Source organism: Carcharhinus amblyrhynchos, chromosome 23 (genome assembly GCF_965287045.1).
Source record: "Carcharhinus amblyrhynchos chromosome 23, sCarAmb.v2.hapA, whole genome shotgun sequence".
In the NCBI taxonomy this organism is placed as follows: Eukaryota; Metazoa; Chordata; class Chondrichthyes; order Carcharhiniformes; family Carcharhinidae; genus Carcharhinus; species Carcharhinus amblyrhynchos.
The window spans coordinates 14,908,857-14,928,040 of record NC_137346.1 but is presented as its reverse complement, the minus strand read 5'-3'; the positions used below and the strand labels follow the sequence as shown (position 1 = coordinate 14,928,040).

The following is a 19,184-nucleotide window of genomic DNA, read 5'->3' as shown; positions in this document are numbered from 1 at the left end:
AGGAAGAAGTCCGAATCCCCAAGTCAAAGGTTATTCATAAAATACAAGCCACCAGAGTAAGAAATGTAGGGAAATAAACTGCCTTGTCTTCTTTGGCAAGATGTAAATGCGGTCACAATATGGCTCCCATGGCTGTATCACAGAGCTAAATCATTCGGAGATGTTACCAAGATATACCAGGAAATTTAGAGTTATTGAACGGAACTTAAACAGAAAGTGTACCCTAACACCAACTGGAGTTATACCTGTTCCCCAGCATAGTTCCATTGGAAAATCTATCCCAATAGCCACCGGAGTTACACCGCTGGACTAGTGTAAACCCAGTCTACCACAACATACACTGGTCTTTAATTATAGTTTCTAGAACTAAAGTTGAGGGAAAACAACTGAGTTAAATGAAAGTGGAAAGCACTTTGAAAGCAGTTTAGTTGCTTGGGTGCTTGCTGTTTAGAGTGCTTGATGTTTAGGGCAATGGCCTAGTGGTGTTGTCGCTAGACTATTAATCCAAAAACTCAGCTAATGTTCTGGGTTCAAATCCTGCCATGGCAGATGGTGGAATCTGAATTCAATTAAAAACAAAATTCTGGAATTAAGAGTCTGCTGATGACCATAAGCCCATTGTCGATTGTCAGAAAAAGGCATCTGGTTCACTGAGGTCCTTTAGGGAAGGAAATCTGCCTTCCTTACCTGGTCTGGCCTACATGTGACTCTAGGGCCACAGCAATGTGGTTGACTCTCAATTGTCCCCTGAAGTGACCTAGTGAGCCACTCAGTTCAAGGACAACTAAGGATGGGCAATAAATGCTGGCCAGCTAGTGGCACGCATACATAATAAAAATTTAAGGGACACTCCAATGAAACTGATTGTTTAATGAAATGTTTCTTTCTTAAAACAATGCAGTTAGTGTACCGATCAGGTCACTGCTAACCTTTTAATCTGAAGGCTTGTTGCTTCTGTCATATTTTAGTTATCTGCCCCAAGAGCAACTTTGATTTGTGTGCCTATTGTACTTTAAAATCCCTAACTCAACTGGAATCAGATTTATTTCTATTCATTCAGTGGATGTGGACGTCACTGGCAAGGCCGTCATTTATTGTTCATCCCTAATGGCTGTGATAAAATGGTGCAGAGCCGCCTTCTTGAAGCACTGTAATCCTTGAGGTACACCCGCAGCATGATGTGGAGATGCTGGCGTTGGACTGGGGTGGGCACGGTAAGAAGTCTCACAACACCAGGTGAAAGTTCAACAGATTTATTTGGTAGCACAAGCCACTAGCTTTTGGAGCGCTCAGGTGAGTGATGAAGGGGCAGCGCTCTGAAAGTTTGTGGCTCGTGCTACCAAATAAACCTATTGGATTTTAACTTGCTGTTGTGAGACTTCTTACTGTCCTCACCCACAGCATACTTAGGGAGGCACTTCCAGGATTTTGTTATTGATTTTCCTCTCTTCATTCATGGGATATGGGCATCGTGGCTGGGCCAGTATTTATTGCCCATCCTTAGTTGCCCTTGAGAAGGTGGTGGTGAGCTGCCTTCTTGAATTGCTGCAGTCCATGTGCTGTGAGTTGACCCACAATGCTGTTAGGGAGGGAATTCCAGGATTTTGACCCAGCGACTGTGAAGGAGCGGCGATCTGTTTCCAAACCAGGATGGTGAGTGGTTTGGAGGGGAACTTGCAAAGTGGTGGTGTTCCCATGTATCTGCTGCCTATGTCCTAGATGCAAGTGGTCGTGGGTTTGGAAGGTGCTGTCTAAGGACCTTTGGGGAATTGCTGCAGTGCATCTTGTAGATGGTTCACGCTGCTGCTACTGAGCGTTGGTGGTGGAGGGAGTGGATGTTTGTGGATGTGGTGCCAATCGATGGGCTGCTTTGTCCTGGATGGTGTCAAACTTCCTATTAAATGGTTGAGCCGGCTCAAAGGGGCCAAATGGCCTGTTCCTGCTCCTTGTTACTATTTCACATGGTGTTGAGCTTCTTGAATGTTGTTGGACCTACTCTTACCCAGGAAAGTTGGGGTGGGTGGTTGGGCGTGGGGTGGAGGATGGCAGGGAGGTGGGGTTAGGTCTGCTACTCATTCACATTCCTGACCTGTGGTTTTGGAGACTCAGGAGGTGAGTTACTCATCACAAAATACCCAGCCTGTGACCTACTCCTAAAGCCATGGAATTTATGTGGCTGTTGTAATTAACTTTCTTCTCATTATTGATCCCAGGATGTTGATGATGGGGATTTGGGTGATTTGCAAAGCTAGCGGAAGCCATGGGAAGGTGATTATAAACAATGGGACAGCAGCACTAAAACTGATCTTTCCAAACCTCCAGTCAACAACTTACATTTATATAGCGACTTTAACATAATAAAATGTCCCCACGTGCCTCACAGGAACACTTAAAACAAAATATGACACCACGCCCACGTAAGGAGTCAGATATCCAAAATCGTAGTGAAAGAGATAGGTTTTAAGAAGTGTCTTAGTGAAGGACAACAAAGAGAGGGGTATAAGAAAGGAATTACAGAGCTTGGGATCCAGGCAACCGAGGGCATGGATACCATTGGTGGCACAATTAAACTGAGGGCTGCACTAGAGGCCAGAATGAGAGGAGTGCCGATTTCTCAGAGGGTGGCGGATTTGGAGGTTGTAGAGATGGAGGGGAGCGAGGACACGGTGGGATTTGAAAGCAAAGGTGAGAATTTTAAAGTCAAGGTGTTAGTTTGGCCAGTGTAGGGCAGTGGACACAATGGCACAAAATTTAACCAGCACGAACCAAGCGGAAATCAGAGTGAATATCCCAGGCTTTGATTGCCGGGGTTTGTGGGCTGAGTGTGATTATAGAGCTGGAGGTGGGAACTCCCTAAGGCAATATCCCTTTGGGTAATCAGATTACTTTGGATAAGTTTGAGAGTTCATTTATTAGTGTAACAGGTAGGCTTACATTAACACTGCAGTGAGGTTACTGTGAAAATCCCCTAGTCGCCACACTCCGGCACCTGTTCAGGTACACTGAGGGAGAATTTAGTATGGCCAATGCACGTAACTAGCACGACTTTCAGACTGTGGGAGGAAACCAGAGCATCTGGAAGAAACGCACGCAGAGAATGTGCAAACACAGGGAGTCACCCAAGGCTGGAATCAAACCCTAGCATCATGAGGCAGGAGTGCTATAACCACTGAGCCACTGGATAAACCGTGATTTCCACAAGAACAAAGAATAAAGAAAATTACAGCACAGGAACAGGCCCTTCGGCCCTCCAAGCCTTCACCGACCATGCTGCCCGTCTGAACTAAAACCCCCCCACAAGATGAGTTGGTGAGAAATCTGTAAAAATGACAGTTCTGTTGTCATAAATCTGCCTAACATCACAAGGAAATCAAGACGCAGACAGACAGGTGAAACCAGAACTGCTACGCCCAAGATTTCAATTTCTCGGATTTTAAACATAAACATTGGAACCACCTCATCATAACTTCTGCCTTTGTTCCCTCTTCCTCCCAAGACTTTGCAGCCCTGTGCTTTGGGCCTTCCCCCAGGCTCTCCTTTTTTTTTAAACAAGTGCTTAAAGGCAACCAGCCAGAATTTATTTGGACATGTTGGCATTACCCAACCGATCACTGAACCGTGAAAAAAAACAAAGGTAATGAGACCGCCACTCGATTCAGTTCAATCCTGAAAAATACTCCATTTTCTCCCAACTTTCTGTCCTCACACTGGGCCCTCACCAAAACATTACCCAGGCATTGCCTTTATCCAGCCGCCTACTCCCAGCACTTCATGTTCCACAGGGAACCTTTGACCATTGAACCTTTCCCTGTTGCAACACAGAGTGAATAGTTTCACTGTGTACTTTGTAAACTGACATGAAGAATTCATCTCCTGTGTTAGATGAAAGTGAGCTCTCTCACCTGCTCTCCTCGTGCCCAAGAAAAAAATGCTGGCAAGACAGTGGAACTTAGGCCAGGCACAGCCTGTACACACGATGCCAGTGTTGCGTAGACGGCCATTTCTTTCCTTTCCACCTTTCGCGGGACGTGGGCCTCACTGGCCAGGCCAGCATTGGTTGGCCAGCCCTAACTGCCCGCGGGAAAGTGGTGGTGAGCCACCCTGCCAGCTGAGTGGCTACCGAGGGGCCATTTCAGGGGGCAGCTGAGAGTCAACCACTGAGTCTGGAGTCTCATATAGGCCAGACCAGGTAAGGACGGCAGATTTCCTTTGCTAATTCCCTTCCCTTTCCACTCACTCGATGAAGGAACAGCACTCCGAAAGCTCGAGATAACAAATAAACCTGTTGGACTTTAACCTGGTGTTGTGAGACTTCTTACTGTGCCTACCCCAGTCCAATACCGGCATCTCCACATCATCCTTCCCTAAAGGAGGATTAGAGAGCCAAATGGGTTTTTATGGCAATCGATTGTACCTTTGCGGCTACCATTACCGAGACTGCCTTTCAGGCCCAGAATTTTAAATTCCATAGCGACCATAGTGGGATTTGAACCCGTGTCCCCAAAGCATTAGCCTGGGCCTCTGGAATAATAGCCCATCATGATGTAGTGGTCACCATGGCAGTTGGTGGAAGTGTTCCCTTTGCACTCAGCATTCACCATGAACATAGAAACTCGAAGCAGGAGTAGGCCATTTGGCCCTTCGAGTCTGCTCTGCCATTCATTTCGCTCATGGCTGATCGTTGAATTCAATATCCTGATTTCCCCCCCTTCCCGTCATATCCCGTGACCCCTTCATCCCCGAGAGCGATACCTAATTTCTTCTTGAAATCAGACAATGTTTTGGCCTCAGCTGCTTTCTGTGGGAGTGAATTCCACGCATTCACCACCCTCTGGGTGAAGAAATTTCTCCTCACCTCAGTTCTAAAGGTGCAGTATAACTGCGTTCTAAAAGGAGCTTAATAGAACCAAACTTAATGCAACGAAGCAACTCTCGTGCCAACAATTATTAACCACTTCTACCACGCAGCTCCTGTGGAAGTTAACTAATCCTAAATCTATTGCTGACCGCAAAGGAAACTTGACGATCGGAAGGGTTATAATTAATGTAATGTCCTGTCGTGTATAGTTAATAAATTTTAACGAAAGAAGCCACTAGTGTTGAGGTACAGAAGTGTTAATCCGCAGAGAGGCTGTGTACCTGAGTGCCCTGGGAAAAGTTGAGTTGATTGACTCTTTCGTGCACTCCCCTGTCTTGCATTATTCATTTCCTGAGCTAATTTCCTCCTTCTCGGAGACCTAATCAATATCAGCACCAGTCCCCGGCAAATTCGCAGGTTCTGGCCTCTTGACACGCCTGACCTTTCGAGACCCCCCCTGCCCAATTCACAGACTGCATTGAGGGAAGACCATCAGTCCTGGCTGGTAAAAGGGGGCCCGCAGAATGGGCTGTCATTCCGTCCCATAGACTGGACAACTCCTGCTGGCTGAGTCTGGAGCTAGGAGCACAAAGGGGCAGGCCCTGCACCGCCTTACGGGATGAAGATAAATGAACATGGAAACCATTCTATAAATGCAGTCCCCTAATATAAAAAAACAAAGGGTGTCACGCAGTGACTGAGTACACACTGGAAGGATAGGCCAGATCAAAGGGGAACATGCCTCATTCAAAGGGCTTGCTTAATTTTCAATTAAGCATGCATAATGGACACAATGCCATGACAACACTGGCTGCATGCTGGTGCATTATTTTAGCCTGAGTGTGACACTGAAAACAGCTGATGGTGCTGACAATGTGCTTGTAGGGCATCTTGTAACCGAGTGGCCTCTGACACCGGGACTGCGTCGCAGCTCGTCAGGGTCAGGGAAGCCAGCCCCTCCCCGTCGCCTCCCACCCCCACCACCCACCCCTCCGTACCCTCCATACTCGGACAGTGACCTCGTGGTGACCTCCGCACGACCCCACTGCTTGCTGGGTTTCTTTGTTTGGTTCGGGGGGCTTGCTGACTGAAGTGTGTAGATTGCAGGTACAAGAACAATATCGATTGTTTTCCCATCACAATGACATTTGCACTCTGACTCACTCAGCCTTTATTTCTGCGCTACTTTTTTTCAACACTGACCTTTCTTTTGCTAAATTCAGTTTTTTTTGCTTTATTAATTTTATTTTTCAACCCGTTTCTCTGGCAACCCCGCCCAATTTTCTCCTCCCTCCTTCTCCAGGCGGAGCTCACTCTTCACTCGCTCACACATTCACACTCACACACTCACTCATTCACTCACTCACACACTCATACACCCACACACTCACTCACTCATTCACTCACTCACTCACTGACTCATCCAGTCAGACACTCACTCACGCACTCACTCTCACACTCATTCACTCATCCACACACTCACTCACTCATTCATTCACTCACACACTCATTCACTCACTCACACTCACTCACTCACACTCACTCATTCAGTCACTCATTCATTCACTCACACACTCACTCTCTCACTGACACACTCATTCACTCACTCACTCATTCATTCACTCACACACTCACTCTCTCACTGACACACTCATTCACTCACTCACTCATTCACTCACCCACACACTCACTCATTCATTCACTCACACACTCATTCACTCACTCACACTCACTCACTCACTCACATTCACTCATTCACTCACTCATTCACTCACTCACTGACACACTCATTCATTCACTCACTCACCCACACACTCACTCACTCATTCATTCACTCACACACTCATTCACTCACTCACACTCACTCACATTCACTCATTCACTCACTCACTCACTCACTGACACACTCATTCACTCACTCACTCATTCACTCACCCACACACTCACTCATTCATTCACTCACACACTCATTCACTCACTCACACTCACTCACTCACTCACATTCACTCATTCACTCACTCACTGACACACTCATTCATTCACTCACTCACCCACACACTCACTCACTCACTCATTCATTCACTCACACACTCATTCACTCACTCACACTCACTCACATTCACTCATTCACTCACTCACTCACTCACTGACACACTCATTCACTCACTCACTCACCCACACACTCACTCACTCATTCATTCACTCACACACTCATTCATACTCACTCACTCAGTCACACTCACTCATTCAGTCACTCACTCACACACTCACTCACGCCAACGGTTGCCACGCTGTTCTCATGGTTGTTCTTCATGTCGAAGCTCTGGGAGTTGCACACACTCCTGCCAGCCCTCGCGATTGGATCACACAATGCCATCCTTCCCTCTGAGTGAAGAAGTTTTTCCTCACATTCCCTCTAAACCTCCTGCCCCTCACCTTGAACCTATGACCCCTCATGACTGACCTTTCCAGTAAGGGGAACAGCTGCTCCTTACCCGCTCTGTCCAAGGCCTCAGAATCTTGTACACCTCGATCAAGTCGCCCCTCAGTCTTTTCTGCTCCAATGAAAACAACCCAATCCGACCCAACCTCTCTTCATAACTTAGATGTTCCATCCCAGGCAGCATCCTGGTAAATCTCCTCTGCACCCCCTCCAGTGCAATCACATCCTTCCTATAATGTATTGACCAGAACTGCACCCAGTGCTCCAGCTGTGGCCTCACCAAAATTCTGTACAACTCCAACATGACCGCCCTCCTTTTGTAATCTGTGCTTCAATTGATAAAGGCAAGTGTCCCACAGCCTGGCAGGTATGGTTCAGAGGTGGAGAGGGATTGACAAAATGGCAGAAAGCATCGCCTTCCCAACCCCACCAACCTCAGGCTATTGTAACTTTGGTACCACCACCCATTAGAGATGGGTGCGGGGTCCAATTAATAGGTGCCACAGTGTTAAGGGCAAGTCATGGCACAGTGCCACCGATACCAGCCATGTGGCAGCAGTGTGGCCAGACGAGGTAATGTAAATTAATTTGTGGGAGGATTTACTGGGGGAATTTTAAGAAGGTGCAGAGGAGATTCACCTCAATGGTTCCGGGTAGTGAGGGGCTACCAGATCAGGCTGGGGATGTTGTCCTTGGAATGAAGGAGACTTGAAACGAGATTTGATAGAGGCCAACAAGATTATGACAGGTTTAGATAAGGCAGACAATGGAATGTTGCTCCCATTATCTTATGGCCCAAGGATTAGGAAACACAGAGTTAGATTCTTGGGCAATAGATGCAAAGGAAATATGAAGAAGAGCTTTACTTTAACACAGCAAGTGGTAATGGCCTGGAGCTCACTGCCCACCAGCCTCCTGGAATTAAAAACAATGATTGATTGCAAAAGGAGATTAGATGGGCACATGCGTGAAATAAGTTTGCAAGGCTATGGAGATAGAATGGGAGTAAGGGGCTAAATGGTTGCTCTACAAAGAGCCAGCACAAACCCGATGGCTGAGTGGCCTCCTTCTGTGCTGGCATAATTCTATGGTTCACCTGAGGCCCTTGAGGATGCCTTAGGCTGTTCCTGCCACAATTCTGGCTCCTCCCCCCCCATCATACACCATGATCTTATAACCCACACTCAGCTGCCATTGTAACAACACTGCACTTGTCTTATGTACATAATCATTCCCTTGGGTCCTTGGCAATATCCCATTCCTATTCCCAACAAGCTGCCTCAATGTCATTCCCACTCACTTTGGGAGAAGAGCTGGGGGGTCTTAAAATTAGACCCAGTAGTTAAGAACAGCCCAGGCCTCGAGCTGACCTGGGAGGGAGAGGGCTTTCGAACATGGCATCCAAACCAAACCCACCCACACTTACCCCCAACAAAATCTTCTGCAGCTTGGTGGCACAGTGGTTAAGCACTGCTGCCTCGCAGTGCCAGGGACCCGAGTTCGATTTACAGCTTGGGTCACTGTCTGTGTGGAGTTTGCACATTCTCCCCGTGTCTGCGTGGGTTTAATCCGGGTGCTCCGGTTTCCTCCCACAGTCCAGAGATGTGTGGATTAGGTGGATTGGCCACGCTAAATTGCCCCTTAGTGTCAGAGGGAACTAGCTAGAGTAAATTCATGGGATTGTGGGGATAGGGCCTGAGTGGGGTTGTGGTTGGTGCAGATTTGATGGGCTGAATGGCCTCCTTCTGCACTGTAGGGATTGTAAGATTCTATGAAATCAAGGCTCTCAGTTTTAACTACGTTTTTGACATTGGGAGACAGAAAAGCTCGCACTGTAGTTTGTGGGATCTTGTTGTGAACAAACCGGCCCCCACATTTCCTGTGTTACAACAGTAATTACACCGCAAAAGTACTTCATTAGCCGCACAGTACTTTTGATCACGGAGGTTATGAAAGAGGTTGAAAAGGTGCAAGGTTTTCTTTAGATTGCAGGTAGATGGTGACTGGGAAATGGAAGATGATGTTGGGTCCCAATATCAAATCATTGCCTCTAGATTCAATTCTCACATTGATCCGACACCAGAATAACTCTTGGGACCAGAAGCTTTACAATTGAATTTACCTTTAACCTACAACAGCATCTGCATGGTGTCGTTGGGGTGTTGGTCACCTGAGATATGGCTGGGATTCTTTTTTTTGTTCATATCCAATTCAATCCAATCAAAGTCCAATTCAAAATCTCAACAAGTGAAACATTCCAGGTCCAAGCTGACGAGACAGGCCGGCCTCTTCCTGTCTTGGGTTTGATCTACATGACCCAAGCTGATTGCAACAGGCATTGCACCCCCTTCCAAGGCTTGATCTCACTCGCATCTTAGCCCAAAAGTCTTAGCCCAAAAGGCCGAGATGCCGCTCTTAAAAAAATTGCTTCAAGTGAAGCCTCAGTGTAACCTCATGACTTCAATCCAGTGCAGCACAGCAAAACTACACTTCATCTTAGCCAAAAGTACGGCTGGGATTTCCGCCACCCATGCATCACAGGACATGTTTTCCAATAGCAGACACGGCTCACAATTGGCCGCTAGCCAAACTGCTGATGTCTACACCATTTTGTGAGGCTTGCCTGTCCCGTCGCAGGGGGTCCGTCTTACGTGGGACTGGAAGATCCCGGCGGCAGGAAAGGCCGGAAAATCCCAACTGTTGTTTCATTCCTGCGATGCTGATTTCCTCTTAATCTACTGGAATTCCAATTAAAAATTAGGGAACTAAGGTTTGTGATAAATGACTAGGATCCCTCTGGTCATTGTGTTATGGGCTTAAAGGTACACAGCCTTCCTTATAGTGCTTTGCATAATGCATCACAGAATCACTACAGTACAGAAGGAGGCCATTTGGCCCATCTACACCAATGCCCTGACATAGCATCCCACCCTGGTTCATCCCCTTCCTACTCCGTAATCCCACACATCTACCCCGTTAATTCCTGCTAACTTACCCATCTTGGACACAAGGCACAACCTAGCAATCCACCTAACTTGCACACCTTGGGAGTGTTGGGGGAAAACAGAGCACCTGGAGGAAACCCACACAGACATGGGGAGAGTGTGCACAGGCAGTCAAGGTTGGAACTGAAGCCAGGTTCCTGGCGCAGTGAGGCAGCAGAGCTAACCACTGTGCCACCATGTCGCCCCATGTATATTAACAAAACATCTTCTGTCACCAGTTGCGCCTGTAACTAATAGTGTAATACAAGTACTCTCAACAAAAAGAAACGGAACATTTCAGTCAAGGTAGCTGGTGCTACGCCAGATACATGTTTCATTCTGCCAGAATGACCCATCATTTAATTTTCATTCCATCCCTCAACTCCACTGCCCCAACTCCTTCCTTCTATCAGTAGGGCCAGTAGCGTTGAACAGAATAAAAGGGGCTTAGGGAGCTTAAGAGGCCATTAATTGGCAGTGAGCAGGTTTTCCCATTCCCTGCTGGCCTGTGAAAATCCTAAACAGCCCCGCAAGTGCCAGGATTCAAGACCTCCCAGCTCATAGAACATAGAACATTACAGCACAGTACAGGCCCTTTGGCCCTCGATGTTGTGCTGAGCTATGTCCGAACCCAAGATCAAGCTATCCCACTTCCTATCATTCTGGTGTGCTCCATGCGCCTATCCAATAACCGCTTGAAAGTTCCTAAAGTGTCCGACTCTACTATCACAGCAGGCAGTGCATTCCACACCCCAACCACTCTGAGTAAAGTTCCTTTGAAAACCTGGCTCCAGAGGTCTGAGAAGGAACTATCTCCTTGGGCTTGTACCTTATGTATTTGATTAGCTTCTGATCAAACCGATGTAATTCAAAATCACTATGCATTTTGAATTAAACTCCTAACGCAAAGTGAATGGAGATTAAATGACCCACATATCTCTTCCAACAGGAATGCTCGGAACCACATAGAAATCCAAACTGAGTGATAGGCGGGTACTTTGTGTCAAAGAAAGGATTGTCAAAGGCCCAGCAAGCGTAAATGATAATGCGTCACACATTTATTATCCTGTGATTTAAAACAATAATTTTCCTCCCTTTGTCTACACCTCAAACCGCCCCACTTTAACAAATCCCACCTTTTAAAAGCAGCACACGTTAAAGAACTGTCAAACCAAACAACACAGCTGGTTCTCCAGAGCTAACTTTAACCTAACTTACCAAGCGAGAATTTCATAGAAAGCTGGTTCTACATTTCACCCAATAATATTTTCATTTGACTTCAATGGAGCGTAAAGTTGGATGGGGTGTGAAATCTCATCAATCCCATTGCAAGTAAATTAGGCTAAAATTGCAGTTGTAGAACAAATCAAACCAGCTCGCGTGATTGGCACCCCTCCACCACCATTCACTCCCTCCACCACTGATGCACAGTGGCAGCAGTGTGCACCATCTACAGGATGCACTGCAGCAACTCACTAAAGCTCCTTCGACAACACCTTCCAAACCCACAGTCTGCGCCGCCTCAAAGGGCAAGCGTAGCAGATGTGTGGGAACTGCAAGTTCCCCTCCAAGTCACACACCACCATATTGCCACATTCCTTCAAAATCCTGGAAATCCCTTCCTTACAGCAGTGTGGGCCTACCTACACCACATGGAACCAGTTTGTTTATAAGTGTCACAAGTAGGTTTACATTAACACTGCAATGAAGTTACTGTGAAAATCCCCTAGTCGCCACACTCTGGCGCCTGTTTGGGTACACTGAGGAAGAATTTAGCGTGGCCAGTACACCTAACCAGCACGTCTTTCACGTGGGAGGAAGCCGGAGCACCCAGAGGAAACCCACGCAGACATGGGGAAAATGTGTAGACTCTGCACAGGCAGTGATCCAAGCCAGGAATTGAACCCGGATCCCTGGCTCTGTGAGGTAGCAGTGCTAACCACTGTGTCATCGTGCCGCCCCCCCTAATACAACAGAACCATAGAAAAGTTGCAGCTCAGAAGGAGGCCATTTCACCCATCTTGTCCATGTCAGCCCTTGGACACCCTGATCCCCTTTCTAATTCCACCTTCCTGCACCCGTCCCAGAGCCCTGCAGCTTACAGCTCTTAAACTGTGGATACAGGTACTTCTTAAATGAGTTTAGAGTCTCTGCCTAAGAAAGTCCTTCCTCATGTCCCCTCTACACCCACTGCCATTTATCTTGAACCTATGTCCCCTGGTTCTAGAATTTTCCACCAAGAGAAACAACTTTATCCTGTCACTTCCCCTCATAATTTTGTCCACCTCTATCAAGTCACCCCTCAGCCTTCTTTGTTCCAAGGAAAATAACCCCAACCTCTCCTGGTAACTACACATGTACCAATTGGTCCAGTTGGGTTGTTGTATAAATGCCACAGCTCTTCGCAAACCTGAAATAATGCATAATTAACCCCAACCTCTCCAATCTCTCCTCATGGCAACACTTTTCCAGCCCTGGCAACATTCTTATAGACACATGGTTCGAGAATGCAGCTCACCGCCATCTGACTGGTAGCTGGGGATGGCTTAGCTAACAATGTCCACATCCCCTGAGAGAATAAATAAACGCCCTCAGCGAGTGCCAACCCGAATTCCCACCTTCGGAGGACAGACTGTCATAAGGCAATGGACAACAAGCATTGGGCAAGAGCTTACCGTGCTTACTTGAGGGGGATGAGTTTGGCTGTGGGTGGTGCGGGGAGCTGTGAGACAACAGCGGGTTCATGCTGTGTGACTGAACATTGTACGCGTCCATGGCAAGTTTCTGACGGAAAGCTTCTTCCTTCCTTCGGTTGGCAAACCAGTTATACACTCTGACTTCTGTGACCAGATTTGATCCCAGTCCGTGTGCTTTAGAAGGGGATACCCCACGTTGTATGCATTCAGCTCTGAGGTGAGAAGTGACAGCAATGTTTTAAATAGTTGATCTGAATATCTTTGCCACCATTAAAAATTAAATGCTTAATAATATCACACTTCCTTCAGTTCATGCATATCAGAACGCATTTGATTACATCAATAAAAAAATTCACTTGACATAAATATGGATTAAAGCTTAACGCAGACCTGGTGATAACTGTTTATTGAGTCATAGAGGTTTACATCATGGAAACAGGCCCTTCGGCCCAACTTGTCCATGCCGCACTTTTTTTTTATATAAACCCCTAAGCTAATCCCAATTGCTTGCATTTGGCCCATATCCCTCTATACCCATTGTACCCATGTAACTATCTAAATGCTTTTTAAAAGATAAAATTGTACCTGCCTCTACTACTACCTCTGGCAGCTTGTTCCAGACACCCACCATCCTCTGTGTGAAAGAATTGCCCCTCTGGACACTTTATCTCTCCCGTCTCACCTTAAACTTATGCCCTCTAGTTTTAGACTCCCCTACCTTTGGGAAAAGATATTGACTACCTAGCTGATCTCTGCCCCTCATTATTTTATAGACCTCTATAAGGTCACCCCTCAGCCTCCTACATTCCAGAGAAAAAAGTCTCAGTCTTTTCATAATTTAAAATTAATTAATATAAGTAATTAATTTATAAGACCCTTGTCAGACCCCACCTGGAGTACTGTGCACAGCCCTGGCCGCCTCACTACAGGAAGGATGTGGAAACTATTGAGAGGGTGCAGAGGAGATTTACAAGGATGTTGCCTGGATTGGGAGGCATGCCTTTTGAAGATAGGTTGAGGGAGCTAGGTCTCTTCTCCCTGGAGAGATGAAGGTTCAGAGGCGACCTGATAGAGGTTTATAAAATGTTGAGAGATACAGATAGGGTGGATTCTCGGAGGCTATTTCCCAGGGCTGAAATGGTCGCTACGAGAGGACACAGGTTTAAAGTGCTAGGAAGCAAGTACAGAGGAGATGTTAGGGGTAAGTTTTTCACTCAGAGGGTGGTGAGTGAGTGGAATCGGCTGCCGTCGGTGGTGGTAGAGGCGAACTTGTTAGGGTCTTTTAAAAGACGCCTGGATGAGTACATGGGATTTAATGGGATTGGGAGTTACAGATAGTTCTATGGCCTGGTAGGTATGGATATGATCGGCGCAACTTGTGGGCCAAAGGGCCTGTTTGTGCTGTAGTGCTCTGTGTTCTATTCAGCCTCTCCTTATAACTCAATCCATCAAGTCCCAGTAGCATCTTAGTAAATCTTCCTTGCACTCTTTCTAGTTTAATAATATCCTTTCTATAATAGGGCGACCAGAACTGCACACAGCACTCCAAGTGTAGCCCTACCAATGTCCCAACTCCTGTATTCAGTGTTCAGACTGATGAAACCAAGCATGCCTTCTTCACTACTCTGTCCACCTGTGACTCCGCTTTCAAGGAACTATGAACATGTACCCCTAGATCTCTTTGTTCTGTAACTCTCCGCAATGCTCTACCATTAACTGAGTAAGTCCTGCCCTGGTTCAATCTACCAAAATGCATACCCTCACATTTATCTACATTAAACTCCATCTGCCATTCGTCAGCCCACTGGCCCTATCGATCAAGATTCGTTGCAATTGGAGATAACTTTCTTCACTGTCCACTATGCCACCAATCTTGGTGTCATCTGCAAAGTTACTAACCATGCCCTCTATATTAGGGAACAAGACCTTCTCACTGGCCAGAGAGTTTGGATAGCAGGAGGGGCTGAATTGAGAATCAAGTTTTATTTACTTCCTCTTCGATGAAATTTTGGGGAAGAGATAAGTCGAAACTTTAGATCATTCTGTTTTTCTCTGTTCTTCTCATGTGGCACGGTGGCACAGTGGTTAGCACTGCTGCCTCAAAGCGCCAGAGTCCCGGGTTTGATTCCTGGCTTGGGTCACTGTCTGTGTGGAGTCTGCACATTCTCCCCATGTTTGTGTGGGTTTCCTCCCACAGTCTGAAAGACATGTTGGTTAGGGTGCATTAACCTGGACAGGCGCCGGAGTGTGGCGACTAGGGGATTTTCACAGTAACTTCATTGCAGTGTTAATGTAACCTTACTTGTGACTAATAAATAAATTTAACTTTAAAGTGGCCGGGTCACATTTTTCTGCTCTTGTCAGTCCCAGATTTCCCATTCATTAAAGAGAACATGTGGACAACTGGATCGATGATCAGCCATGATCAAAATAAATGGTGGATAGGCTTGTAGGGCCAAATGGCCTACTCCTACTTCTAGTTTCTAATTTCTACAAATATTGGCAAATGCAGGGGAAACAATCTCACCCAAGTACCATTGTTGGAAATGATGGAGATGCGCTACTGAGCCTGAAAGGGTTGTGTGAGGCAGTCACACCTCCCCTGCCCAGAAGAGAGCATCTAAAGGAGTGAAAAGCAAAATCTATCTCTTTAATAGTTTAAACTCATTTAAAACTAAGTCTTCCATAGAGATTTCTATAAAAGTTGTCATAATGTCCTTCACAGCCCTTGCAAGCCTCTGTACAGGCACAGTGGTTAGCACTGCTGCCTCAGGGACGCAGGTTCAATTCCAGCCTCGGGTCACTGTCTGTGCGGTGTTTGCACATTCTCCCCGTGTCTGCCTGAGTTTCCTCCAAGTGCTCTGGTTTCCTCCAGTCCAAAGATGTGCCAGTTAGCTTGACTGGCCATGATAAATTGCCCCTTAGTGACAGGGGGATTAGCAGGGTAAATACGTGGTGATGTGACTTGAATGGGATTGTTGTTGGTGCAGGCTCGATGGGCCGAATGCTCTCCTTCTGCACTATAGGGATTCTATGATACACTCCACCAAAAAATACATTTTTGTCTACAACATTGGAGGAATTCAACAGAAAGACATTAAACATCTGCTGAATCTATCTTAAAATATCAATGTGCAGATAACGGTCCACAGGTACAACAGACTTTTATACTTAAAGTAAGCATTTCTTAATAACTGTAACTCCTTCACAATATTAGACTCAATGACTAGTCCCAAATATATCATCAGCACGCTGGTTCCAAAATCATATTGCCTCCTCCACATTAAACAACACAGAAATATACAGAATTAAAAGTGAATGATAAGACTGTGCCAGTATTTTATCTCAAACAGTAACGCCAAGTAACACATGTTCCAGCTCAGTGTTCCACTGGTGACCTTCTGAGCCCTTCATTTCATGAATTCAATTTTACCCAGAGGGAGATTGTCCCTGACTAAATTCCATTAAAAATTGCAGAGAAGACTAAAGTAGGACATCCAGTTTGCGTTCCCTTGACACAGTTTGATGATCTGCTCTTCACACTCAACATTCATAAAATCCTTACAGTGCAAAATGAGGCCATTCAGCCCATACCGACTCCCCACAGAGAATCTTACCCCAATCCTATCCCCGTACCCTCACATATTTATCCTACTAATTCCCCTAACCTGTGCGTCATGGGTCACTAAGGTATGGCCAATTAACCTAACCTTTGGAGTGTGGAAGGAAAGCCACACAGACAACATGCAAACTCCACACAGCCAATGACTCAAGCCAGGAATCGAACCTGGGTTCCTGGCTCTGTGAAGCAGCAGTGCTAATTACTGTGCCACTGTGCCCCACTGGTCAAAATAGGGCAAGAAAATGATAGGAGTACAGAGGCCAATGTCACCAAGTAAAGCATTGCAGAGATTGCAGTGAGTTTTTGAAATAAGACTGAATTGATTTGTGTCAGTAAATAGTATTGCTCCATTGGTAGTCACTTGCCCCCTCCTCCTGAATTTGCTGCTTTACAGCCTGGTGCAGTTTACAGGGTTGGGGGCCTTTTGAGGACACAACCAAGACTGATCCTGTCTTCACTTGATGGGCTTTGTGTGGAAAAGTCACTGGATCAGTCAGGGGATCCCAGTCCTCTTCCCCACTCCTCGGCTGCTGAGGCCAATAGTGGCACCCCTTACTGTGATGATGGTTACAATCACCTGGCTCACTGTCAGGTGATCAGTCAGGAATCAAACATGGATCCATCCACACATGGCAGCGTGCTTACCACGTGGGGCAGCGTGGTGGCACAGTGGTTAGCACTGCTGCCTCACAGCACCAGGGGCATGGCTTTGATTCTGGCCTCGGGTCACTGTCTGTGTGGAGTTTGCACATTCTCCCCATGTCTGCATGGGTTTCCCCGGGTGCTCCGGTTTCCTCTCACAGTCCAAAGATGTATAGGTTTGGTGTATTGGCATGCTAACTCAATGCCCAAGAATGTGAAGCCATAGTAAATTGCCCCTTCGTGTCCAAAGGGTGTAGGTTGGAGGGATTAGCCAGGCTAAATTGCCTGTTAGTGTCCAAAGGTATGTCGATTAGGGGGATTAGCACAATAATTATGCGAGGTTACAAGGATAGGCCTGGGTGGAATGCTTTGTTGATGAGTTGGTGCTGACTCAATGGGCCAAATGGTCTCTTTCTGTACTGTATAGATTCTATGATAATTGTGTATATTCTTGAATTGCAAGCTATCGCCGCTTACCTGTTGCATTCCTCCACTAGTGCCTCCCGTTCCTCCTTGCTAGGGTTCTTCTGCCTCTCATAAGCTTGGTACAATATTTGCTGGGATGCAGGTCCCCATTTAAACCTGTTGCGACGCATCTTCTTGTTGGCGGGCTCATTGCCCACCTCCGAGGCCTGCCCCTGGTCTTGCTGATTGAACTCTGGAAAGAGAAACAGCAGCTGATCTGGCCTGCTTTTGTCTGTCATATTGTTTCCAGTATTCTGGATAGTCTGGTTGAATTCTGAAAGAGAAAGGATAGATTTGACCCAGCCTATACACAACAGGGAAGAAAGAAAACTGATTCAGATATTCTTCAACAGAAAAATTCACAACAAGATTTCAAGAAAAGTCACAAATCAAATCAATGGTTATTGACAAAAAAAGCTACAGAGCTTGATGTGGACACAAGGCACTTCCTTCCGTCGCTCTTGGTTTATTATTGTTCAAGTTCAAGGGCTTCGCTGTCCAGTGATGGGATTGAAACCCAAGCCCCCCCTCTCTCTGAATTACTAGCCCTGCAATTATATCACTATGTCACTGCAACACCACCCCCCACTCCACACACACACACACACACACACACACACACACACACACACACACACACACACACACACACACACACACACACACACACACACACACACACACACACACACACACACACACACACACCACCCCCAGTTAGGGAAAACAATGTAACCTGATAGAGCGCCTGGAACCAAATTCACAGCTTGGGTCTTCCCACGCTGAAGAATATTACACAGCACCGTACAGAAACTGGCCATTCAGCCCAATTGGTCCATACTTGTTTATGTTCCACATGAGCCCTCCTCTCATCCTAGTCAAACTCAATGTCAATTACAAGGGGACACGGGTTCGAGGTGAGGGGGGGAAAGTTTAAGGGAGGTGAGTTTCTAACACAGGGAGTGATGAGTGCCTGGAATGTGCCACCAATGTGGAAGGAGGCACATTAGCAACATTTCTGAGGCAACTGCATGGGTACATGAATAGGGAGGGAGTAGAGGGATAAGGACTGAGTAAGATCAGAAAGTCTTGTTTTAGTTCAGTGAGGGCATCATGGTCGGCACAGGCCTGGAGGGCTGAAGGGCATGTTTCTGTGCTGTACTTTTCTTTGTTCTTTATTCTTGTTCTAGTTAATCTAACTCCATCTGCACATCCTCCCACTTTGTGCACTAATCTAGCTTTCCCTTAAAGACATCTCTGCTAATCGTGTTAACAAATCCACATGGTAACGTCCCCATTCTGACCAGCCTCTGAGCAAAGCAGTTTCTCCTGAATTAATTATTGGATTTATTAGTGACTACCTCATATTAGAGTCATAGAGTTTTCCAGCACAGGAAGAGGCCCTTCAGCCCATCATGACTGTGCTGGCCATCAAGCACCTATCTATTCATGGATTCTAGTTTTAGATTCTCCT

At 46.4% G+C, this 19,184-nt stretch overlaps 1 protein-coding gene across 11 annotated transcripts in view; it reads right to left on the bottom strand.

Annotated features, from left to right (window-relative positions):
- LOC145357509 (hepatocyte nuclear factor 1-beta-like) overlaps positions 1 to 19,184 on the bottom strand; it is a 111,132-nt gene that overhangs the window by 74,645 nt on the left and 17,303 nt on the right. For 5 of the 11 annotated variants that reach the window (XM_080210910.1, XM_080210913.1, XM_080210911.1 and 2 more), the window contains exons 3-4: positions 17,723 to 17,984; positions 12,961 to 13,193 (exon numbers count right to left, since the gene is read on the bottom strand). In XM_080210910.1, the coding sequence (XP_080067036.1) occupies positions 12,961 to 13,193; positions 17,723 to 17,984 (495 nt within the window). The remainder of the gene's footprint in view (positions 1 to 12,960; positions 13,194 to 17,722; positions 17,985 to 19,184) is intronic. The other 6 variants (XM_080210912.1, XM_080210917.1, XM_080210918.1 and 3 more) reach the window with 2 other exon arrangements.